This window comes from Xiphophorus hellerii, chromosome 7 (assembly GCF_003331165.1).
Source record: "Xiphophorus hellerii strain 12219 chromosome 7, Xiphophorus_hellerii-4.1, whole genome shotgun sequence".
Classification (NCBI taxonomy): Eukaryota; Metazoa; Chordata; class Actinopteri; order Cyprinodontiformes; family Poeciliidae; genus Xiphophorus; species Xiphophorus hellerii.
The window spans coordinates 25,432,574-25,455,432 of NC_045678.1; the positions used below are offsets into that span (position 1 = coordinate 25,432,574).

The 22,859-nt window shown below is 37.1% G+C and overlaps 1 protein-coding gene across 3 annotated transcripts in view; it reads left to right on the forward strand.

Annotated features, from left to right (window-relative positions):
* LOC116723171 (partitioning defective 3 homolog B-like) overlaps positions 1-22,859 on the forward strand; it is a 222,210-nt gene that overhangs the window by 144,111 nt on the left and 55,240 nt on the right. For all 3 annotated transcript variants that reach the window (XM_032567857.1, XM_032567860.1, XM_032567859.1), the window contains exon 22: positions 9,669-9,789. In XM_032567857.1, coding sequence (XP_032423748.1) covers positions 9,669-9,789 — 121 coding nt within the window. The remainder of the gene's footprint in view (positions 1-9,668; positions 9,790-22,859) is intronic.

A 22,859-nucleotide genomic window follows, 5' to 3' on the forward strand; every position in this document is an offset into this window, starting at 1 on the left:
AGTTGATTGTTTGTGGGAACTCAAAAAGACAGAATGACAAAAATGAATCAAGAGATCTTTCAACAAAGCGTCTTCTTTTTTTTTAACAGATTTGTTTCTATTTCAGTTAACCATACAGAATAAATGTCACATTACACACACCAAAAGTATTGCAATTATTTATCTTGCTCCCATTTCCTTTGGCATTTTAACAAGTGTGCATACCTTTTGAGAACTACTGTATTAGTCTGCTGCTATTGAAGGCTATTATTTGCTGAGACCTGCAGGAAGCAGGCCTTTAGCCACACACGCAACTGTTAAGTCAAAGGGGAAAGTCTAGCCAGACAGGCTGCCCACATGATTTAGTGGCAGCGGGTTGACCACCTGTAGCGCTCCCTCTGAATCTGCCTGACACACACATACTGTATGTATGTATAAGCCTGCACATACAGATGGCTTGTCCAAATAATGTCATGCCAGTTAGTATTCAGTCCCTGCCGCATTCACACAGACACTGATTTTCATCACGACAGGATGCCACCCTCCTCTGCCACCGCGGGTGCCTCTCTTGAGTACGACATTTGGACAGCTAGTCTGATTGATGTCATGGCAGTCGATAGAGCGCTAATTACTCCCCGTGCGTAGACCACGCTGTATTAGAGACCATGTCATATCCTGTCAGCTGCATTTTAAAAACATGTGTCACTTCCTGTTAGCCTGCGGAAGAAAAGAAAGGAACCCAGAGGCCTGGCAGCCCATGTAGCGGGCTCGCACCGAAAAGACTGCCGCACTGTTACAGAGTCTTTCTTTCGCAAAGCTTCCCTCTCCGCCTCTGTTCTCGCCCCTCTGTTTCCTCCCCTCTGACCCACCTGCCAGCATTGGTGGTCTTTTGTTGTCAAACTTCATTAGTAGAGATGTCGGCTAATTAGAGCCCAAGCACAAGCTCGGGAGATTAGGAGGAAAAAGATGAGATGAAAGGCGAGACGAGGGAGGGAGACGGAGGCAGGACGACGGAGATGAGCAGATGATGAAGAGATTAAGATGAAGTAGGAGGGATAGAGAGATGAATGTTATCAAGGTAGAGATAGATGATTAGGTTAGTAGAAGGAGAGAGAGGGAAACAGAAAAATCAAAGTTGCTAAAAAACTCAAAATAGATTGCAGAGAATCTCCAAATTGTGAAGATTTACTTCACTCAGACAGTCATCATAAAGGAAATTGATAAAGTTAATAAAATCCCACATCCTTGCAGGCAAATGAGGGGATATTTCTCACTCTAATTAGTTTAGTTCTTTTGTTTTGTTTCTAACAACCGGTGTCGTTTGTGAATATGAGACCGAGCAGATGAGTGGAAGATGCAGAAAGAAGATACAGCCGGCTGCAGAGCTGATGCATTGACCTGTGTCTGTTATTGTGGTCGACTTCATCTTTGTTAGACAGAGCTGATAATGATCCTCTGCTCTGCAACTACACACCAGGGAGAACACACAGATGACCGGATGTTTAACGTGTAAAAAGAAAAAGCGTGTCAACATCAGTTACTATGAAATTGGGTATCTGCTGCTTTTATTGATTGCACTGGCAAAGATTCAAAAGCACATAATTTTTAGCATTTATTTTTAAAATTCAATAAATTTAAGCTCTTTTTATTTCCAGTTTGGAACATTGTCCAAAATGGAAAACATGGATTTATGATTCATGCCTTATTTAAATAAGGATTAGTCCTAGTTTGCCCTTGCTTTTAAAGGTTGAGAAAGTCCTCTGTAGGGCAGTCTTTTGTCTCCTCAATTGATTGATGTAAATTTTTACCCTTTATGAATCATTTCCAAGCAGAACGTAACATCTCCCAAGCTTTCAAATCAATTTCAGTTTATGTTTTCAAACCGCATAGATTTTTTTCTTTTCAAATAGCTATCATTAGTTTGTGCTAATAAAAGAACATTTTGTTTTTCTGAAGGTCAGCCACTCTGCACAAAAACTCCTGTTTATTCTCTTCAAAGGTGACCTTACCTTGAATAATAATAATTCTCATAAGATTAATCCAAAACCTTTAGCAGTTTTGCAGGGTTATGGTAAGGTCTTCTGGGGAACCTTACCAGAAAACCTTACCAACAACACTGTGGGCAAACTGATAAACTGCCTGAAGGAGTTTGAAAGATGTCTTTTCAGTGTCTAGTGGTCATCTACTGGTCTATTAACAAGGAGGGAGAATGTTGTGCATTTGCTGATAACAAATCCATGACGTAGACTTGAAGCATGCTCTTATTTCCAGGCTATAACACCATCAAGGAGGAGCCATCGAACTATTGTGGAGTGATGTTGGTGATTATATCTTGTTTAGCAATTATGCTTCAGAGAGTTACATTAACAAGAGGAACATACATTAGTACTCTTAATCACTTGTTTTTTGATGCAGTTGACCACATCTATTGTTGAATGGTACTGATGAGGTATAGACTGTTTTTGGGACTCGGAAAGTTTTTGAAAATCACCTTGTCTAGTTGTGCTATTTGTAGCTGACAGCTGTGACCCGACTTAAGATGAGTTGCAAATGAATTGCATTGGCTCGACTTGATAAATATTTATATATTTATTGGATCTTGGGTTGTAAATCAGGGGCAGGAAACCAAGCAGCTTCCAAGATGTGCAAAAAACAAAAATTCCCCTCAGAGAACATATAGTCAGAATTGTTTTCCAAAAGTTTGAGAAGAACCTTGAGAAAATAACAGGATTTTCATCTAGCTTGAGCAGAGGCATAACATTGTGCCGCTTTACATTAGTAAAAGAACTCTGAAAAGTTTCCGCCTTTTTGTATTGTGTGGTTCTAGATTCTCATTTTGATGCACGCTGTAATCTCACTTTCAGTCTGGTATATAAATCAGACAGAGCCAACAATCTGAGTGACATATTTCCCACGTGTCACCTCTTGGAGGAGGTGATAAATCACCTGTGTGTTTGTCCATCCCTGTTTGTTGTGCACCCATCCCCTGCATGAACCATTACTGTAGCTGCATATGTGTCAGATACACCAGACCACACCAGCCTTTGGCCAGTTCCTGTCAGATTTATTAAACCTTCAAGCTCAAATCCATCTGTTATGGGAAGCTAATAATATGTACCTTGCTTGTCTTTTCTCTCAGTATGTCTATATTATCCTGATCTCCATTTTTTTTGTAGCCATGACATATGTTTCTTTACATGCCACTCAGACGATGCTAATATATACGCTACATCTAAATTATGGATGAGGTTATCAAGTCGTCTTTGGGTAAACTAAGCTGATAATACATTTTAAATGTATTAATAGTGAATGGGCAACAGCAATAAAATAAATAAAGCATCTCTTGGGGAATTTAAACCAACATATTTTATATTTTTCCTGAATGGATTGGCTTACTGGAGAGCTTGACAGGCCTTACATTACAACATTAAAAATGGATGTTAAATATACATGTCCCGTGATCACGAGTCAGTTCCAAATGCTGATTTAAAATATGCCAGAAGACAGTTTTTAGGGCTGTAACTCCAGATAAAAAATTATCCAACCAGTCTGGTAAATATTTATAGATTACAATGACAAGGACATATTTCTTTACTTTACAGTGGATACTGATATTTCTTTGGGCGTCTGTCACCATGTTATTAATGGAACAGAGGTCTTAATTATTAATGGCAGAGTTATTACCAGCTATGGCGAGTTTCCCATTCGGAGTTTTAAACATTTATGGAATTATTATTGGTTTGACAGAGCGGGAACCAGAGATTGATCTGGCTGTGCTTCCTTTGGTGTGTGCGGGGGACTTTAAGAAAGAGACCAAGAAAGAAAAAGTTTTTACTTTCGTGAAATATTTGCTTTACTTTGATTAATGTAAAAAATAACCTAAAGTTGGAGAGTAATATTTAATATGCTGTAAAGTTAATAATTTGAGATTCCTTTTTCAACCAAAGCCAATTGATAACCTTTCTATGTTTGTAGTTCTGGACGTGTTTAGATATGTGTGGTTCTTTTTTAAAGTCTGTTTATCATTTTGATGTATTTCTTTTTTTTTTTTTTATCGCCCCGCAAGGGGTCTTTTTTGTGGGCTCTAGTGTCCCTTTTTCAAAGTAGGCTGACAGGAAAGGGGGAAGGAGAGGGGGGAAGACATGCGGTAAACGTCGTCGGGTCCGGGAGTCGAACCCGCGACAGCCGCGTCGAGCCCATGTTGCCTCTGAATGTGGGTTGCGCTAACCCCTCCTCCACCACGGCACGCCCATTTTGATGTATTTCTAAGACTGCTCTCCTTCATTTATGCTGTGTCATAAATCTTAAAAAAATACACCTCATTTGTGTGTGTGCATATTTTTATGTGTTTTTACTTGTTTAGAGAAAATACAAAAAATGAATGGATGGATGAATGGCACTACAAATTTTATTCAATCCAGAAAAGTCTAGAATTCAGTGTTTTCCGAGTTTGGAAAACTCAGAAAATAGAAATATGGATATTCATACTTCTATTTTCATTCCCTATTCTACGTAACTACCTTACAGTTTGTTTAGATTTTCTTTTATTGTTATTTGACATGAAAATGGACAGCCCTGATTCTACCTTCCTGTTCTCTCAAGCATGCCTCTAACAAAGCAGAAATGCATGTACAGTACAGACCAAAAGTTTGGACACACCTTATAATTCAATGGGTTTTCTTTATTTTCATGACTATTTATAAGGGAAGGAATCCCACTTATTAACCTGACAGGGCACACCTATGAATTGAAAACCATTTCAGGTGACTACCTCTTGAAGCTCATCACGAAAACGCAGAGTGTGTGCAAAGCAGTAATCACAGCAAAAGGTTGCTACTTTGAAGAAACTAGAATATAAGGGGTATTTTCAGTTGTTTTACACTTTTTTGTTTAGTGCATATTTCCACATGTGTTATTCATAGTTTTGATGCCTTCAGTGTGAATCTACAATGTCAATAGTCATGAAAATAAAGGAAACTCATTGAATTAAAAGGTGTGTCCAAACTTTTGGTCTGTACTGTAATTGCTGCTACAATGTGTGTCATCTCTCTGCTATTAAATCTAGTTGTTCAGCTTCATTCAGTATCCAATGTCTTCTGGCCATCAGGATATTTAAAGCTATTTACCTTCTTTCAGGTCTGATATTAAATGATAAGTGTGGCTGCTCTGTCTTGTTTTCTAACAGTACCAGATTTTCAATTTGCAATCCCCTGCATACCAAATGAATCATGCATTACACCTTCTTCCCAGGAACATTGTATATTTACATATGCATTAACTTATTTCACATGCTTTTAGCCAAAGCTACTTACAAGTGGTGAACACCATTAAAGCTTACTAAAAGGGACCCTGGCATACAGACCAAGTGCTAAATCTGTTTATATTTCTGTCCAGATGGGACAGGTGCAAGTGCAAATGAGGCCTGTTGTAGCTTTAGAGGTGTTAAGAAAGAGGAGGTGTTCGCTAAACACATTTCTTCAAGATATTGCTGAAAGTAGACAATGTTTTAAGTGCTCTAAAAGCCGATAAATTATCTTAATCTACCACAGTAAAACAATAAAACAATGTCTAAAGATACTTTTTGTATTTTTGAAAAGGATGCAGCAGTCAGGAATACCTAAGCTGTATCAGAAACATGGGTTTGAATGTGTAAAGGGCCTTTAAATGGGATTAACCAGTGAACGCACCTTGCAGACACAGGTGTTTATACTAAAATCACTTGAGACACACTCACTGCTCTCAGATGATCTCCATTCCACTCATTTTGCACCAATCGGCGAGTTTGCTATGGATTAGGTCCATCACTTTAAAGTTCACGTTGATTTTTTAAAAATGGAGCAATGTATATTAGTGAACATTTAGATGTAAATACATGAGATTATAGCCCAGAAGCTAATTCCCATCTCTAGTCCCATTGGCAGGTTGATGTTAAAGCTCAGCCAAGCGGCTTAATGTTTTTTACAGCCACTGCAGTTCTTTTTGGGAAAACTTGAAAACTTTATTTTGACTGTAACAGCCGTTATTACGTAGAAATAGCTGATGAATATTTCAGAGAAATATTATTTGTGGTTATTCAACACAAATGGTGTTTGACTATTTTGTGGGACCTTATGGTACTAAAAAAGACATACATAAATCAACACAAGAGTCATACTCTTTCTGAGTAAGACACATAATGCAAACGTTCACTCAAGACCATCAAGAATAATAATTTCTTTATAGTTTTTTATTATTATTTTAGTTTTTCTCAATTTCCAGTCTGACAGAAGACAGATAAACCAAGAAATAACTGGTAGTTCGTCTGACAAGAATAAAATGTACAGTTTCACATCATCAGCCTAGAACTAAAGACAATCTCTTGCTTACAAATAAACTTGAGAAATAACTACAATATCACCTGATGCACTTGCTGCTGCATTGGCAATATCAGTAACAACATTTCTACAGGAAGCTTGGGAAACCATATTTAGAGATGTTTGTTTTTTTTGTAAATAAAAAAAATAGTCCAGCATTAGTAAAGCGAGCATAAAGCTCTCTATCGATTTTACTTTTTTAAGATTCATACAGTGGACCTCCACAATTTCACGAGTTTTCACTGATGCAGATTTTTTCATTGCACATATCTAAAATATTTGAAAAACAGCGCAGCTTTTGAAGCTGAAATACCTAGATACAATCTTTTTTGACTTGCTATTGGTTAGTATTTGTAAAATAGCCAATCCAGTAATGCTGTTAATTTTACTTGGCACTGATTGGCTGTATCCCCAAGTGTGAAAATAAGAATGACTGTAGATGTTAGCTTTTGTTGTACACTGTTTCCACTGTCCATATTAAAATATTAGGGGATGTTTAGTGTTTGAACTATTAAAATAGTCACTTATAAGCGTTTTTAGAAGAGGAATCAAAATATTCCCAGATTTTAACTATTTGTGGGTGACTGTGGTTAATAATCTTGCCAATGCCAGGGCTCCATTATATATGTTTTCTAACAGTGGCATAATCACTTCATTTTGTATCTCAATCTTTCTGAATCTTTCTTTTGGTTGACTTTTTCCCAATAAATTTATTTCATTTTGTTCAAAGGTTATTAATTAAAATAACAATAGGACAAAGTGGAGTCTTCTACAGAAAAGCATTTATCACTGATGCATGTCTATTTTTACTGGATGGCTTAATTAAAATGTTAGCTTTCCCAATCTTATGGAATTTATTCTATCCAAAATTCATTTTTTTCTTTTCAATTATTCTTATGTTTAATGTAATCAACCAACTGGAACCTTTTGTTGAACGAATGAATAAAAAAAAAACAAAGGAACAATTGGGACCCAATAAGATGTTTTGCACTGTCATCAGGTGCAGCTTCCATCTGATTTCTCTCTAAATGCATTCTTTCGGAGTGATGTTTTGTGTTACTGCTGACACAGCACTTCTTTGCTTTTAGTCTGAAAGAGCAAACACACTCACATGCACACACGCATAAAAAACTAGATTATGTGTCACTGTAATGCAGCATCCTTTTTTTTTTTACACCGAGGACTGTGTGCATGCAACTTCTTTGAAACTATAGATTTTGTCTCTTGTGAATGTTTAAATACCCTGTAGATTAAACTACAGCATAGTGTCTAATTTAATGTCAATCAGTTGTTTTAAAAATGTAAAATTTAAGCTGCATGGTGATAAAAAATGTGTGTGTGCATATTTTTAAATATGTGTGTTTTTACTTGTTTAGAGAAAATGAAAAAAAATGGATGGATGCACTACACATTTTATACAATCCAGAAAAGTCTAGAATTCAGTTTTTTCAGAGTTTGGAAAACTCAGAAAATAGAAATATGGATATGCATACTTCTATTTTCATTCCCTATTCTACCTAACTACCTTACAGTTTGTTTAGATTGTCTTTTATTGTTATTTGATATGAAAATGTACAGCCCTGATTCTACCTCCCTGTTCTCTCAAGCATGCCACTAACAAAGCAGAAATGCATGTAATTACTGCTACAATGTGTGTCATCTCTCTGCTATTAAATCTAGTTGTTCAGCTTCATTCACTATCCAATGTTTAAATACCCTGTAGATTAAACTACAGCATAGTGTCTAATTTAATGTCTGTTTGTTTTAAAAATGTAAAATTTGAGCTGCATGGTGACAAAAAATGTCATACACTTATCAGATCATGATTTCTCAGCCTGAATATTTAATTTCTATTATTTGAGTTTGTTATAGAAGATTTTTTACTGGGAATTTAGCAAAAACAAATATCCACAAACAAAGCACGGAGCAATATTCATTCATGATCCCTCAGAAGGCGTTGTTGTGCTCACAGAATGTCCTGGAGCCATTCTGTTTTTTTTTTTTGGGGGGGGGGGGGGTTGTATTTGTGTATATTGCTATTTTTCAGACTTTTCATAAATCACCTGATGTTCCACCAGCGCATTTTCCCCTCTTGCTCCAACTCGGTTCATGAAATTGCAAACTGCATCTCTAATGTTGCATATGACCTCATACTGTATGTGTATGATATGACTTTCTGCATTTTCATTATGTGTGGGTGAGTGGATATGTGTGCATGTGCATGACTCACAAGGGTGCCCAGAGTTCAGTGTTGATATGCTGTATATTTCCTGCGTTGACAGAGAGAATATTCATGAATTGATTGATGGTTTTGTTTTCTTTCCGGTTGCAAAAGAAGCAGGAAGAAAAAAGGAAACCGAAATAGATGCAGGCAGTGAGAGTGATCAAGGGATTGGAGTCTTCATCCCTGCAGTCCAAGTTGATGTTGGATGTACTACTCTGTGAATGAACACATGGCTTCTTTGGCATCATCACCATAGGGATGATTGTTCAACAATAATTTCCACAATATGTCAACTTTGGTCAAAACACAACACCAGGAAACCAGTGTCATTTTGCCATCATGCATTCAAATAGTTTTTTTTGGTAGTTTAATATAAACAATAAATTCAGATTTTTACAGTTACACTTTCTCAATTCATAAACCACACAGAAAAGTAAAACCAAAAACAACGTAAGAATAATTCATAGTTACACTGAAGACTTACTGTCTACACCTGTTGATCAGCTATCCCAAAAGTAACATATTTAGTGAGACCTCAGTAACTGCTCTACTAGCTTTGTGCTTTTTAATAAAAGCAGAACTTAAACTTGATTTTTACGTCACTCTACACCAGGCAGATACTGCAGATAGCCGGCTGCAGTGTGAATGATGATATCCAAACTTTCTGAGGACTTGTAGATACAACAAATTACAAACAAATTCTATATCCAAAAGTAGCTTTTACTGGAACAACTTTCCTCCAATGCACTTGTTTTCTTGAATAAACTTCAGCAGCAACTTTCTGTTTCTGTTTTTTTTACTTTTAGTCAGTGTGGGACTTTCCCTGCAAATCAAATCTACCTACAAGTTGTAAAGTTCTAACACTTTACCTTCCTCTATGTCAGAAAACAAAATCTATTGAGACACCCTGTTAGAGTGAACATTCAAAATGTAGAGGTTGGAGTGTTCAGACAAACTGGAACAAAGAGATTTGTAAATATGTATTTTTTTCAATTTTCTCAAAATTTGTTTTTCTGTGTGTGTTTGGCTTCATCTGTTTCTTGTGGACATCTGCATCTACCTGCCCCTGCTAAGGTGTGCTCATACGCATTTTATTATGTGTCTTTGTGCAGCAATATGGACCGCATCCAGCTGCTAAGAAGAGAGTATCAGCAAGCAAGACGAGAAGGAATGGTGCCGCCGTATGAAGAACTGGACCTACGACGCAGAGGTCACGACAGCGACCCACACAGGGTACGTAGCACAATCACAACCTGACACTGACAGGTCAAAAAAATACACAAAAAGTATTTAGAGATTATCTAAAACACAGTTTTGAAATTACACTTCTGTAAATCTTTGGGATGTCTCCATCCCAGTGTCTGTGAGTGGCATGCAGTGCACTATCTTACTCCATTTCAGGAATCAGAGTGATCACCGGCTTTACAGCGTCTGCCAAGTGATCAAGGCCCTTTAGCTGTCAGAGTCAGGTGCTCTTTGATGCGAACGGCTCCTGTGGGTATTGGGCCGATCACACTGATATGATCCGCTTTTCTCTAAGAATGACACACAGAGAAGATAAGTAGAGGTTTGAGTCACTTGTCATCCCGGAGGAATTGTTTTTCAAATCACAGACTGATAATCACATCCACACAAATCTACAGTCTACCTGAGTCACTCCTGAAAAGAAGAAATCTGCCTTTGATAAAGTAATATCGCTGCATTAATAGTTACCTCCCGCACTCACACCAGGTGTCATTAGGAAGCTAATGAAGAGACGAATCTTGGTAACTTTTTCATAAAATCAAAATAAGCAATTATTGTTTGAAGGAAATGCATATTGTAGAGAGGCAGAGATTCATTTAATCTTCGGTTTGAAGAAGCGAAGAATGAAAGTAATTACCTTCTGACCAACCAAATTTAATTCCTCCCCATGGAGCTACCGTTAGCTCTCTGTAGCCAGCTGATATGGTATCACAGTGGAATCAGTAAAATTAGTTTTTCAAGTCAGATCCTTTATTTTTATTTCCACATGCTGTCAAACATTGTTAATGGTTGGTTTAAGGATGAAAAACCTCATGTATTAGCACTCAGAGATTTCATACCAGCCGTGTTATACAGAGGGTGTTTGCATAGTTGACGAAATACAAACCTTCTCATGAGAAGAGGCTTGCACACATCTTAAGGCAGCTCAAGAGCTTTGGAATAAGACAAAATTAATTTATCCAACATGTAGTGTTACATGAACACAACTGGGCCCATTGCAAAGCCCTGGTGTTGATTAATCATTTAGTTTGATTGATTGCCGAGCCCTAAAAGGCACCATTTGTAATTAATGAGATTTTCATTATTTAAATGGGAAGCTTAGTTTTATCAGTTCTGCTTCTAAGCTCCCAGTTTGTATTGAGTTTTACTCAGGTGAGGCCTCTCTAGAATAACGAGTTGGTTGTGCATGCTTATGACTTTTGCTGTGTGTTATCTTACATTATGTAAATTACATATGAGGCTTGCTCTGAATATGGATACAGTTTGAGCTTGTAAATCAAGAAGTGCAGTTTATCCAGACAGTGTTGCTTTGAGAAACCCACATATTATGAGGTTAAATATTGTAATTAGCACAGTTGCCTTGGAAAAAATAAAAAAATATTAAAATGTTTGTGTACGTTTGTTTCAGAAACTACCAGGTTACAAATGATTTTATTGTCCTGTCCAGTTCCCAAAGTGTTTCCCAGGAAGTCTGTGAGGGTTACCTGTAGAGACTTGTAAGTTTCAGATATTATCCTTTCAGATTAAGGAAAGTAACTTAAGGAAAGTAACTTTTAAATTACTTAGAGAAATAAATTATCCGGCTTTACAGTTTGAAGTTTTACACTTATTAAAAAGAAAGAAAAAAAATAGAAAGGGAGATCATAGGAGTAGCAGTTACCACTGCAACTAGCAAGCCCATCTCATTAAGGATGATTGATTTAGTAATTAGACCAAAAGTGATTATTTACCTGACTGGCTTTCTGTGCGGAGGGAAGTGGGGAAAAACAATGGTTATGATAGTGAGCTGGTGGCAAGCTAATTCAATTTCACTTTTATTGGTTTGTTTGCTTCTCCTTAGGACCTTTTTATTTTTTGGAAAGGGTTTAGAGAATATTTATGAGGAGTTAAAGTGATGGAAAGTTATTCGCAGACAGGGTGCACGAAAAAGGAAGAGATAAAGACCATCACAGAGAGAGTGTGAGCTCCTCCTATAACGTTGCCACGGAATATTGAATGTGTTTGCCTTTCTTCCCCCGTGGCTCCATTACCATTTCATTGATTCATGGTTATGGGTTAGCTGTCTCTGCTAGCAAAATTATGTTTGCCTAAAAACAATTATCAAGCAACAAAAGCCACACCACAACTTTGTTTCCAAGTGAGTGCATTCTGTGCTTGTGGGAGGATGTGTGTATTTTGGAAGACAACAACAGACTTTCTCCCTAAGGAGAGGGGAACTAAATCAACAGGGCGCTGTGCTGTTGTCACATACGCGCACTCTTACACACAGTCCTACATAGAGGAGACTTTGTGGGAGCCAATTGTTGTTGTGGGCGGTGTGACACAGCTTTTAGTGAAGGATTTAATTATCTAGAACAGCTTTCGTAGAGTTTTTAGACTAGAAACGTGCTTTAGACTTAGATAGTTCATTTACAATCATTTAAATGCTAATCCCATTTTATTGTGTGATTTTCAAAACATAAACAACTTGAAAGAAGAAGATGTAGTGCTTTGTGAGGAGGATGTCATAGTATTACATTACTTACACCCACCTTAGAGTTTTTTCTGTTAAAGGACTGAAATAATATGATTTGAAACATTTTCCAAAAGGTCTGATAAGCAATAGACTTTCTGTATGTTAATGTATTTTATTATACTGTCAGACAGTGGTGGGGACACTTCCACTAATCCACTAGCTTGCTAATAGTTTAGATATTTTTTTCTTTTAGCTCTTTTGCAAACTTTTAAAGTATTTAGCGCACTTAGCTTCTTTCTAAAGCGCTAATTTACTTGTATGTTTTGTAAACTGTCAGTTGAATAAAATACAATATCTGTGTTGATGTTTTCATCATCAACTGTGAAGACTTCTTCAAATAGTTGTTTTATATTTCTGGTCTCATTTTGAAGTGGGTAAAGATTGTTTACGCAGCAGTTCCACCCCCCCCCCCCCCCCCCCCCCCCCCCCCCATATTTTTGTCTTCAAACAAGAGACACACAGGAACAAAATACAAGATGTGGAGTGGAGAACAAGTATGGCTTTAGGGTTAGTGAAACTAGTTTATTTCTAGACCTGATACAAAGCATCTCTTTCCTGGGAATTATATAAGAACTTTACAATGTCACTGAGAGGGCCTTGAGTGTATGTTATCAGTAGATAACTCATGGTTCAAACACATGTTTCACAAGTCATGGAGGAGGTCAGTCCTCAGTCTGATGCATTTTCCTTCCCACAAGGCTGAAATGTAGCCTGGGTGGAACCTGACCTTGAATGAATGACTTGAGAGGTTGAGAAATTCCTCCTGAGAAACCCTCAAATGCCTATGTCATGGCTTGCAATTTAGCCTCACTTTGCAGTTACTTTCAACAGCTCATGCTAAGTGATAAAAATATGCCTCCCCAAGCTCGACAGATGCTGGGGATTGTGCTGAATTTGACAAAATCCTATATTTTCTCTCCCTGCCTGTCAAACTCCACAGCAACTGAGCTCATTCAGTTTCTCTCTGATGACTCTATCCTCTTCGTCACAGTTGCTAGGCCAAGCAGTTCATATGCATTTGCCTTTCTAATGCTGTGTTTGTTGTGGCGTCTCAACAAGCTCTCCAGTGGTAAACTGTTCCCAAAGAAGCAGCATTGTATTGTAGCTAAACTTTAGCTTGGAAGTAGCTTTTATAACTTCGCTCTACAAACTTTTTAAGGTATGTACAGTGGGAGATTTTGAAAAGGTTTTACTTTCTTGAATTAAAGTTTTTTAAATCAAACTTGTAAAGCTGGAATTTAAAAACAAATAAGGAAAACAGGTCATCGCTTTATAATTACTTTTAATAACAGTGGACAACAGTGCTTTGTAATTCCACGCTTTAATACTTCCAGGCCAAAATAAAATATCTTCTTCTCTCCTCAAGTTGTGAAGTTAACATGTTTTAATTCACTTGCATTTCACCACCAACTCAAAAAAAACAAGATTTTTTTTTCCAACAGAAAACGCTCAAAAAACTCATAACATCAAAAACTATTGGCCACTTTTTAATTGTTTGAATCAAAGCCAGAAAACAAAATCTGTGGACATATTACATATAGCTGTCTTCATGCAACTTAATAAAACATCTGAATGGTTATTAATGAGTCAGCCATTCTCAAAGGCTCTGTGTGCACCCACATTGTTCTGATGGACTATATCTCATGCAGCAGCCCCTCCAGTTGTGTAAAATATTCACATGAATGGATCTTTATTACTCTTCAGTTTTTCTCTAAAATACAATTTGCAAATGTCTCTTTGCCCTACTGGAATTATGTATGAACGTCTCCTCTGTGCCCATACAGAGGATCTTGTATCACATCCTGTTTACCTCGACTGAAATCCCTCTACGTTCAGAACCTTGTCCGGTCCTCTCCTGTGTGTACACAACCTTGTGTACATGTTGTTTTGTGTCTGCTTCCTTGTTTTTATGACTTTGCAGTTTTGGAGACTTTCCATGTGAAGGCTCATGTAATAGTTTCTTTTTGTTCAAGGTTTCAGTCCCTTGAAATGGGTCCAACTTTTTCTATAACCTTGCACCAGCAAGAAAGAGGTACCCCATTGTGTGATTCACAATAGAATTAAGGAAAACTCCTGTACTCTGTTTTCATATGTCTGCAAAATTACATCATGCTTAAATATTCCTAGAATTTCATTGTTTAGAGAATTTCATTAACTCCTCTGAGAACAAAAGGATTTTTACTGGACCGTGTTCCTGAAATTGTTGCCAGTAAAACGTTTCCATAAAGTTCATAGGAGTAAAATCCCTATTTAACAGAAAACATGGCTTATCTTGATTAGAGTATTTAAAACAAAGCTCGAGAGAAGCTTTAAATCAGACAGCACCGTTGTGGTATCGACAGAGTATTTGTATAGTGAAGACAAAGAGCCTTCTTGGGATGATAACACAATTTAGTGCCGTGATCTGTGTGTATGTGGGTACATTAGTCACGAGTATCAAACAACCAAGAGCCATGACTAACAATGAACACAGTTTTTCCACCATGCAGAAGCAGAATAACACATTGTGAGTGCAATAATATATTACTGTTTAGTTTAAAGTGCAGGTCGGTGGTAACAGAGTTTACTTTATAAGATATTTCTAACAGGATTCCTACGCAGTCTCGAAATGTCTTATATTTAAGATGTTTTGAGGTTTGTAAGTAAGGAAAAATCCACTCATCTGTTATTCCATTCACTCCTTCATCTGCCCAATTATTTATTTATCTCGCTGTCCATCCGTCCGTACTTATGTCCATCCAGCCACTCTTTCTTATTCATTGTCAAAGTATCTGATGTTTTCACAATTGATATTTGAAGCTAATACATTGCTAAAAGTATTTCATTCATGTTTTGTTTTTTTTAACATGTTCACTATTCTACAATTACGTTAGTGCTTTTATGCAACCGCCTTTCTCAGTCTAGCAAACAGATCTTTGAAACTAATGAGTCTTTCTTGGGTAAATAAATGTTTAAATAAGTAAAGCAAATTCATACTGAAGAGTTGTAATTAGAGCTGCACAATGCAGTGGACACAGCAGTTAGAGACTACAGTCTCCTGTAATCTGCGAATATTTGAGACCTCTTCTTAAAACACATATCGCTCTGATTTAAAGAGGGGTATTATATCTTTTCTAGGCACATAGTGACATTTTATACCACAATTAAGGAACCATGATATGTCCAGTAGTTATGAAAATCCTGTTTGTATCAAAAACAACTTAAAAGAATTTTGACTTTTAAGTCAATTATCAGTCTGACACCTGATAATTGGCCTCTGTCTCTTTAAAAAGTCTTTCCGACACTCCCCCCTTCAGCATGTTATCACAACAAAGCTTCTCAATGGCCTCCATTGATGTCCTTTGCAACCGTTAAGAGGATCATTGTAGTTTGTCTGATACGCTCAGCAGTTCCACCAGGTGTTTGCTAATTGCTGCTGCCACTAGTCTAGTGGAGCTGCATGGGGGAATCTTGCGCTGTGTGGTTGGAGTTCGGCTGGGGACTGGAGCGCCAAGGCAGACATTTGGGTAAATACATGGCGCATTGTGTGAGCTGGTGTTAAGGCCCCTGCAAATGGCTGCCATGGGATTTTCAAAGATTCCTCAAACATGCATGAATGACTCAAAGCAACAATTCGGATCTGTGTTTGGCGCAGTAAAACTATATGATATGAAGCTCAAAAAGGTGATTTTGCATTATGCAGACCTCTTTAATAGTAAAAAGTGGAAACTCTAGTACTACCCATAAGCTAACATTCTTTGTGTTCCTTATCGTTGCTCTTGGGGGATACAACCAATCAGCTTCAAGGGAAATAAATGGTGCTCCTTTATAAGCTGTTTGCAAACAAACTAAAACTGAAACCTTCTGTGAACTTTTTTTTCCTTCCCTTATCTTAAGTTTAAATTTGTTATCTTCAAGTAAATGATATCTGGAGGAGGTCAGGTAGATTTAAGAACCTCCTCACATCTGTACCAAAAGTATGGATTAGTTTTCGTCTGAGGAAGGATTGTGGAGACAGTAGACTTTTCCTTCAGAAACCAGCCTGTCATTCCTAAATTTGTCTGCTGATGAATTGTACTTTAAAATAAAACACAAGAAAATCTCTGCATCTTTTAACATGTCTATTGACTCTTGTTTTACGATTTATGATTAGGCCTTTAGAGTTAAAGTTTGTGTGCTGGTGTACAAAGCCATTATAACAATGTGTAGAATCTGAGCTTGCTGGCAGTGGTGGACAGAACATGTGGGACGGAATTTACAGCTGCTAGTTTTAGTTACAGGTTCTGCTTGAATAAAAACCCTTTTGTTAGAAAAATGCAATAAATTTGTTCCTTATGAATATACCACAGGCCTCTAAAACCATACATTTTCTCCTTGCAACGAAATGTGCATGCAGTTAGATTTAGTTCTCATGCTGGGAGCAAAAAATAACCATTTGCCATCCCTGTTTTCACATACACATACACAGGTGCACACACAAAACCCTTTTTTCATGACCTCGAAGCAGCTCATGTGATTTCAGCCATTATAAAGCTGAAAAAGCCAGGCTACCTTGTGTGTTTTATTGGTGGACAGGCAGGGGATTAAACCCCCAACTTTCTATTAACAGAAAGAGACTGCAGTAAACCTTGCAGCTGAGTGCGGCTAGGTTAAGTGAGACATTTATGTTTCACATAAAAACTGTTTTTTAGCTCCCCAAATATCCATGGGTTTCTCCATTACCTCCATTCTATTAGTTTTCCATCATATTCTGTTTAGTTCATGGTCTTCCAGCATTATTTCTTGTTGTTTCCTATTTCTCTCTCTTAAGCAAGAGGTTCATCCTATTTGTTCATCATGTTTTTCCATTAAATATGACATTGGGATTGAAAGGCTTTTGTTGGATGCTTTAGAAGACTCATTTTATGTGTGTCCATCATTTTATGCATACTTTATACTCTAAAGTATTTGGGCATTGTGGATGAGGGAGAACTGAACAGTGTATGCTGCCAGGACCAGAACAAAGAAAAAACTACTAAAGAGAGAACAGCAGAGTTATATTCTCCAGTTTTCCTCCACTGTTCCAAGCAAGGCTATATTTCTACTGTGTTATTAATGCCAGATCTGTGTGATCATAAATCTACTGGAAAATACTGTACCATTTACCCAATCACCAGACTGCATTGTTGGCAGCCGGCACACGCAAAGCTTGGAAACATTTTCACTATTGATGGTTTGCAAGAGAATTGTTTCAAAATGGCCTAATATGTAATTATTTTACTCGTTTTGCATTAATAGCCTTACATACCCATATGCACATATTAAGTAATAAACATACAGTCATTAACACAATCATTTATTCAAGCAAACACAAATGGTTGATTATGATATCATATGGACTATATTAACTTTTTAAACCTACTACCTCAATTGCTTATATTTTGAAAAAAAAACAAAAGCGATGTTGAAAACAGTTTTCTTTCACTCTATCTGAATGCAGCCTCTTTAAAATTCACTGCCTTTTTTATATTAAGAAAGCCTTTTGTATAACAATTACATTAAGAATTACACTTTACACAATTGTACAAATTGAATTCCTGGAAAAGAATCCATTTAATTTTGTCATGTGACAAGTCAGCATATTTCCAGAAACAGCAGAGTAAGGCCTGTAGTCCTGTGTTGGCTTCAGTGAATGCGAAAACTGACTAAGTGCATAAAGTAAAAAATGCCTAACATGCATCAGACTTGTTTTCTGTTAAGTAGAGATAGAAATGGGTAAAAGACAAACTAAGAAAAGAAAGACAACCTCAATCACATATACTCTTGACCTGTTCATACCCTTTCATTTTCTCACGTTACAACCACAAACTTCTCTGTACTTATTTGGTCTTTTTTGTGAAAAGTAGAATAAAGTGGAGATAACATGTTGAATGGTTTTCAAGCTGTTTTACAAATAAAACTCAGAAAAGTGTGAACTGGACACCTAGTAGGCTAGAAACTACAACAGTTAAAAAACACAAATACTTGTGACACCCTTTAAAATCCTTATAGTTGACTATTTTGATAGTTCAAACTGAAAATATACCTTAATATGTATCAACATGCCCAGTGAAAAACCATCTTAGCACTATTGCAAAAGCTAACATCTACAGTCTTCCTTATTTCAGCCAATCAGTGCCAAGAAAAATAAATGTCGTTCCTTCATTGGCTGCTTTGTAAACATCAACTTATAGCATGTCAAGTAGCATTGCACTTAGATATATTTTGCCTTTAATGTTTTAGATATGCTCTATGGAAAAACACATAAATTAGCAGCTTGTGAATAATTTGGAGTAATGTTACACAAAACAATCTGTGAATACTGGACCACTAATAGGCAGGGGTTCACTATGCCAAACAATTTTGTTCAAACCCCCATTACTTTGATACACCAAAATGAAATCCACCTATACATAGTTTAATCTTGGTATTAATCAAGCTGCTCTGTGAATACTTTAGGGGTTTATTAAATGACATTTAAAAAATATATCTGCATTATAAAATGTAGAGCTTCACTTTATGTCAAATTATAGTCAACATCTTAAAATCAGTATGTGCAATATCTCGACCACAAAGGTCAATCAATGCAGTATTTGGTTTGATATTATATTTAATATGTCACGCATTGTTGCTTTACATATGTATGACATTTAATTGGCCAGTGGCCAATATGATAAAGCTTATGCAAAATGATAGTAATGTCATGCAATGGTACAAGTAGGACAGAATCAAGAGACTCTGGGTTAATTGTAATTCTAGTTATCACAGTTTTGAACAGAATTTTTTCCGTATATTGTGCAGCCTTTCAGGAAGACCAAGGAATGCACCAGAAAGATTAGAGAGAAAGTTGGGGTGAAGTTCAAAGCAAGATTAGTTTATAAAACAAGGTATAATATGAACATACAGCCAGAACTGCAAAGGAATGGTTTAGATCACAGCATATTCATATCGAAGATTGTCCCAAAGTCAAGACTTAAATAGAGCTGGAAATTTATTGCAAGGCTTACAAGCTGATGTATGTTGACATTCTCCATCCCATCTGACTGAGCCTGAACTTTTTTCCAAAGAAAATTGGGTAAAAAAAAACAATAGTATCCAATGTTGAAAGCGGATAGAGACATGTCTTTAATGTCTTGCAGCTGTAAATGTAGGCACAGGTGGTTCTTCAAAGTATTAAATTAAGGGGCACCCAAATATAAATGCCATACATTTTGATTCTTATTTCAATTTTATTCCCCTTTGTGTTGATCTATTGCATAGAATCCCATTAAAATATACTGATGTTTTTAGTTATGATGTGACAAAATGTGAAAGAGTTCAAGGGGTGCAGCTTTAAAAAAAACAATGAATAAAGTTTCAGTGCGGTGTTCATGAATTTGCTCTTTGCAGTCAGAGAGCTCTGTGAGATCACACAGTTTATCCAAATACTGTTTCTTATGTTGTCCTTATAAGGACATGAAGATCATAGGAACAGTACAAATATGCTGAATCAAATGGAACAGAAAGGAAACTGGGCAGATGTTCCAGACAGGGCAGCTGCGAAGCACAAAAAGATTGAAATAAAGAGAGAAACAAAAAGGGGCATAAGAAGTGAAGCATCTAAACGTAAAAAAAGGTCCCATGTACTACATTCATTCCTTGAGAAAATCTTTGTGTTTACTCTACAAACAATCTAATGTCACTGCTTTATGTTTATGTCAATGTACATGAAAAGTAGACATGATAGGATCGGTGTTAACCTACTGGACCAGTGTAAATTTTCCCAAACTAGCATTTACAGAGAGATTTATGTTAGACATCCACTCAGGATCTCAACCAGGGAAGAAGTACAGCATAGCCCTGTAATGTTTCTCTGTCTGATCTTTCTACAAAAACATGGTCGTTCAACAAAACTCACATGCTAGATCTTGGCATAGGTTTGCGTTCCAGTAAGACAGGCATGTCCAAAGTCCGGCCCGGGGGCCAATCATGGCCCGCGGTCAGATTTCATACGGCCCGCAGCTTCAGTCTTATAATGTATTATTTATAGCCCGCCTGCACTGTCAAACAGAATAAATAAATCATAAAACGTGAAACTGTAATTCCTCCTTTCACCAAATGGTGGCAGTACCACTTTAATACTATCAGTCTGCCTTCGTGCAGCGAACCCCTCTCCACTCATTTCTGCCATGGCCACTGCAAAGAAAACAAGTTAACAGTGAGGGCCGCCGCTTTCAAGAGAGATGGGAATTACAATACTTCTTCACTGAAAATCAAGGCAATTGTGCTTGTCTAATTTGTGAGACGGTTGCCTTGTTTAAGGATTTCAACGTAAAGAGACACTACCAGACTAAACATGCTAACGCGTACAACAAGCTAACAGGGAGTGACCGTGCTGAAAAAGTGAAGCAGCTCCAAGCTGCACTGGCATCACAACAGCGATTCTTCACGCAGGCCTGAGTCAAAAGAAAATACCACCAAAGCAAGCTACGAAGTGGCCATGTTAATAGCTAAACATGGCAAACCTTTTACTGAAGATACATTTATCAAAGACTGTGTTATGAAAATGGTGGAGAACATTTTGCCCTGAGAAGAAGCAAGAATTTGCGAATGTTTGCCTGGCACGTAACAGTGTGGCACGGAGAGTTGAGGACATGAAATTGAGTATTTTGAACGGTAACATCTGTCACTATCAACAGTGAAGAGCCAAAAGAACATTTATGCACTTGGATTTATGGCACTTATTTTTATTAAACTCTTGAGTAAGATTTGGTTATTACTGTTGATGTTATGAACCTGTAGATGTGACACAAACTATTACTTTCTGAAAGATATTGTAAATGACAAGAGCAAAATTCACTTGTTTTAAGATTTAATAATAACAGACAACTTTGCATTACTTATAACTCCTGTTTAAAATGTTCTTGAGGCAAAGATATTTTTAAACTCATGTAAATTTAAGGTATTTCATACAGTTTGTTCAATGTTATCTGACTCTCCAGATATGAAAGAATTGCAGAATTTGGGTTTTTAGAGTTGTTCTCATCTGCCTGAGTGGCTTATATTTGGTTTTTTTGTCATTTGAAAGATAAAGATAATTGTGACAATGAAAATAGTTTTATAACAGAGTGTATTTGCATGAAACTTTTGTAGTTAAAAAATGTCCGAACAAACTATTGGCCCCCAGGCATCTTCACTTGATCAAATCTGGCCCTCTTTGCAAAAAGTTTGGACACCCCTGCAGTAAGACACAAAACAGAAACGTGGAGTCACAGTTCAGACTCAAATCCAGTTGAGAATCTGTAGTTAAATTTGGGAATTGCTCCTGACACATGATATTCATCCAATCTGTCTATGCTTGAGATGTTTTGGCAAGATAAATAGGTAAAAGGTGTAGTCTGTAGATATTCAAAGCAGGTATACAGCAAAATATTGTAATTTTTACTGATAAAAAATGGTTCTGCAAAATACACTGTTCGTGTGTGACTACATATTCATATAAATGTTATTTTGCAAAGTAGAATTGGACAAATTACAGGTCTCTAGGTGTGAAAATACAGTTTGATTCCGAATTGGCCACGTTGGCTAAGATTACCTCGTCATTATTCCTCATTAGAATGGCAGTGCTCCAACTTGGTTGTAACACATTTGGTTCCACTGCTTCAAACCGCTGGAAAATTGTGGATAATTTGATTGCTGGAAAACTAAAGAAGGTTGTGAGCTTTCCAAACTGGAGCTTAGATATAAGGTGTACATTTTCCTTTGAAAAGGAGAAGCTCTGACATTCTAAACTCCAGACTTTAAATTCTCAGTGTGATAGGTACTTGTTATCAGCAAAAAACACTTTGTAATTGTGGATATGAAATCACGTTCCTGGAGGTCATGCTGACTTCTGACTGGACTCTGAGATTTGATTGCTGCACCAAATGTGCCAAATTGAACAAAGTGTAGAGAAACACCCTTTACCTACATCATTTTGTACTGCACACAAGCAAATAATTTCCTCCTCCAAAGAAAGACTAAAGGGCCCAGCATGGTCGGACCCACGTCTAATTGTCGATACGCGGTCATGTGGTTTTAAGATGTTTGTTTTGCACAGACCTTTCATGGTCCACAAGACACACCCAAGCTTCCCCTCCAGCTGCAGTGTACGTCATAGTGTTTTGTCTTGTGTGTGGTTTACAACAGGATAGTAAACAAAGCAGTCATGGCAGAGAGGAATGACTATTACAAGTTCACAACTTCAGAGGAGGAAACAATTGACGAGCGAGTTTTATACTTCAGTACATACTTCTTCACGTCCTCAAACAGTTGCTCCTCAAAATCTGCTCTCTGACTGAAAAACCACAGTCCTGACTGTCTGTGCTACTCGACGATCCATCCCGCCTTGCACAGATAGTCTGAACAGCGACTCAGTGCTGTTTTCCGCATAAATGCACACACCTAGGCCTGTCACGATAGCAAATTTTGCTCAACGATTAATTGTCTCAAAAATTATTGCGATAAACGATAATATTGTTTGAAGACCTTTTTACACTGATTTAATGGAAATGACATAATAATGCAT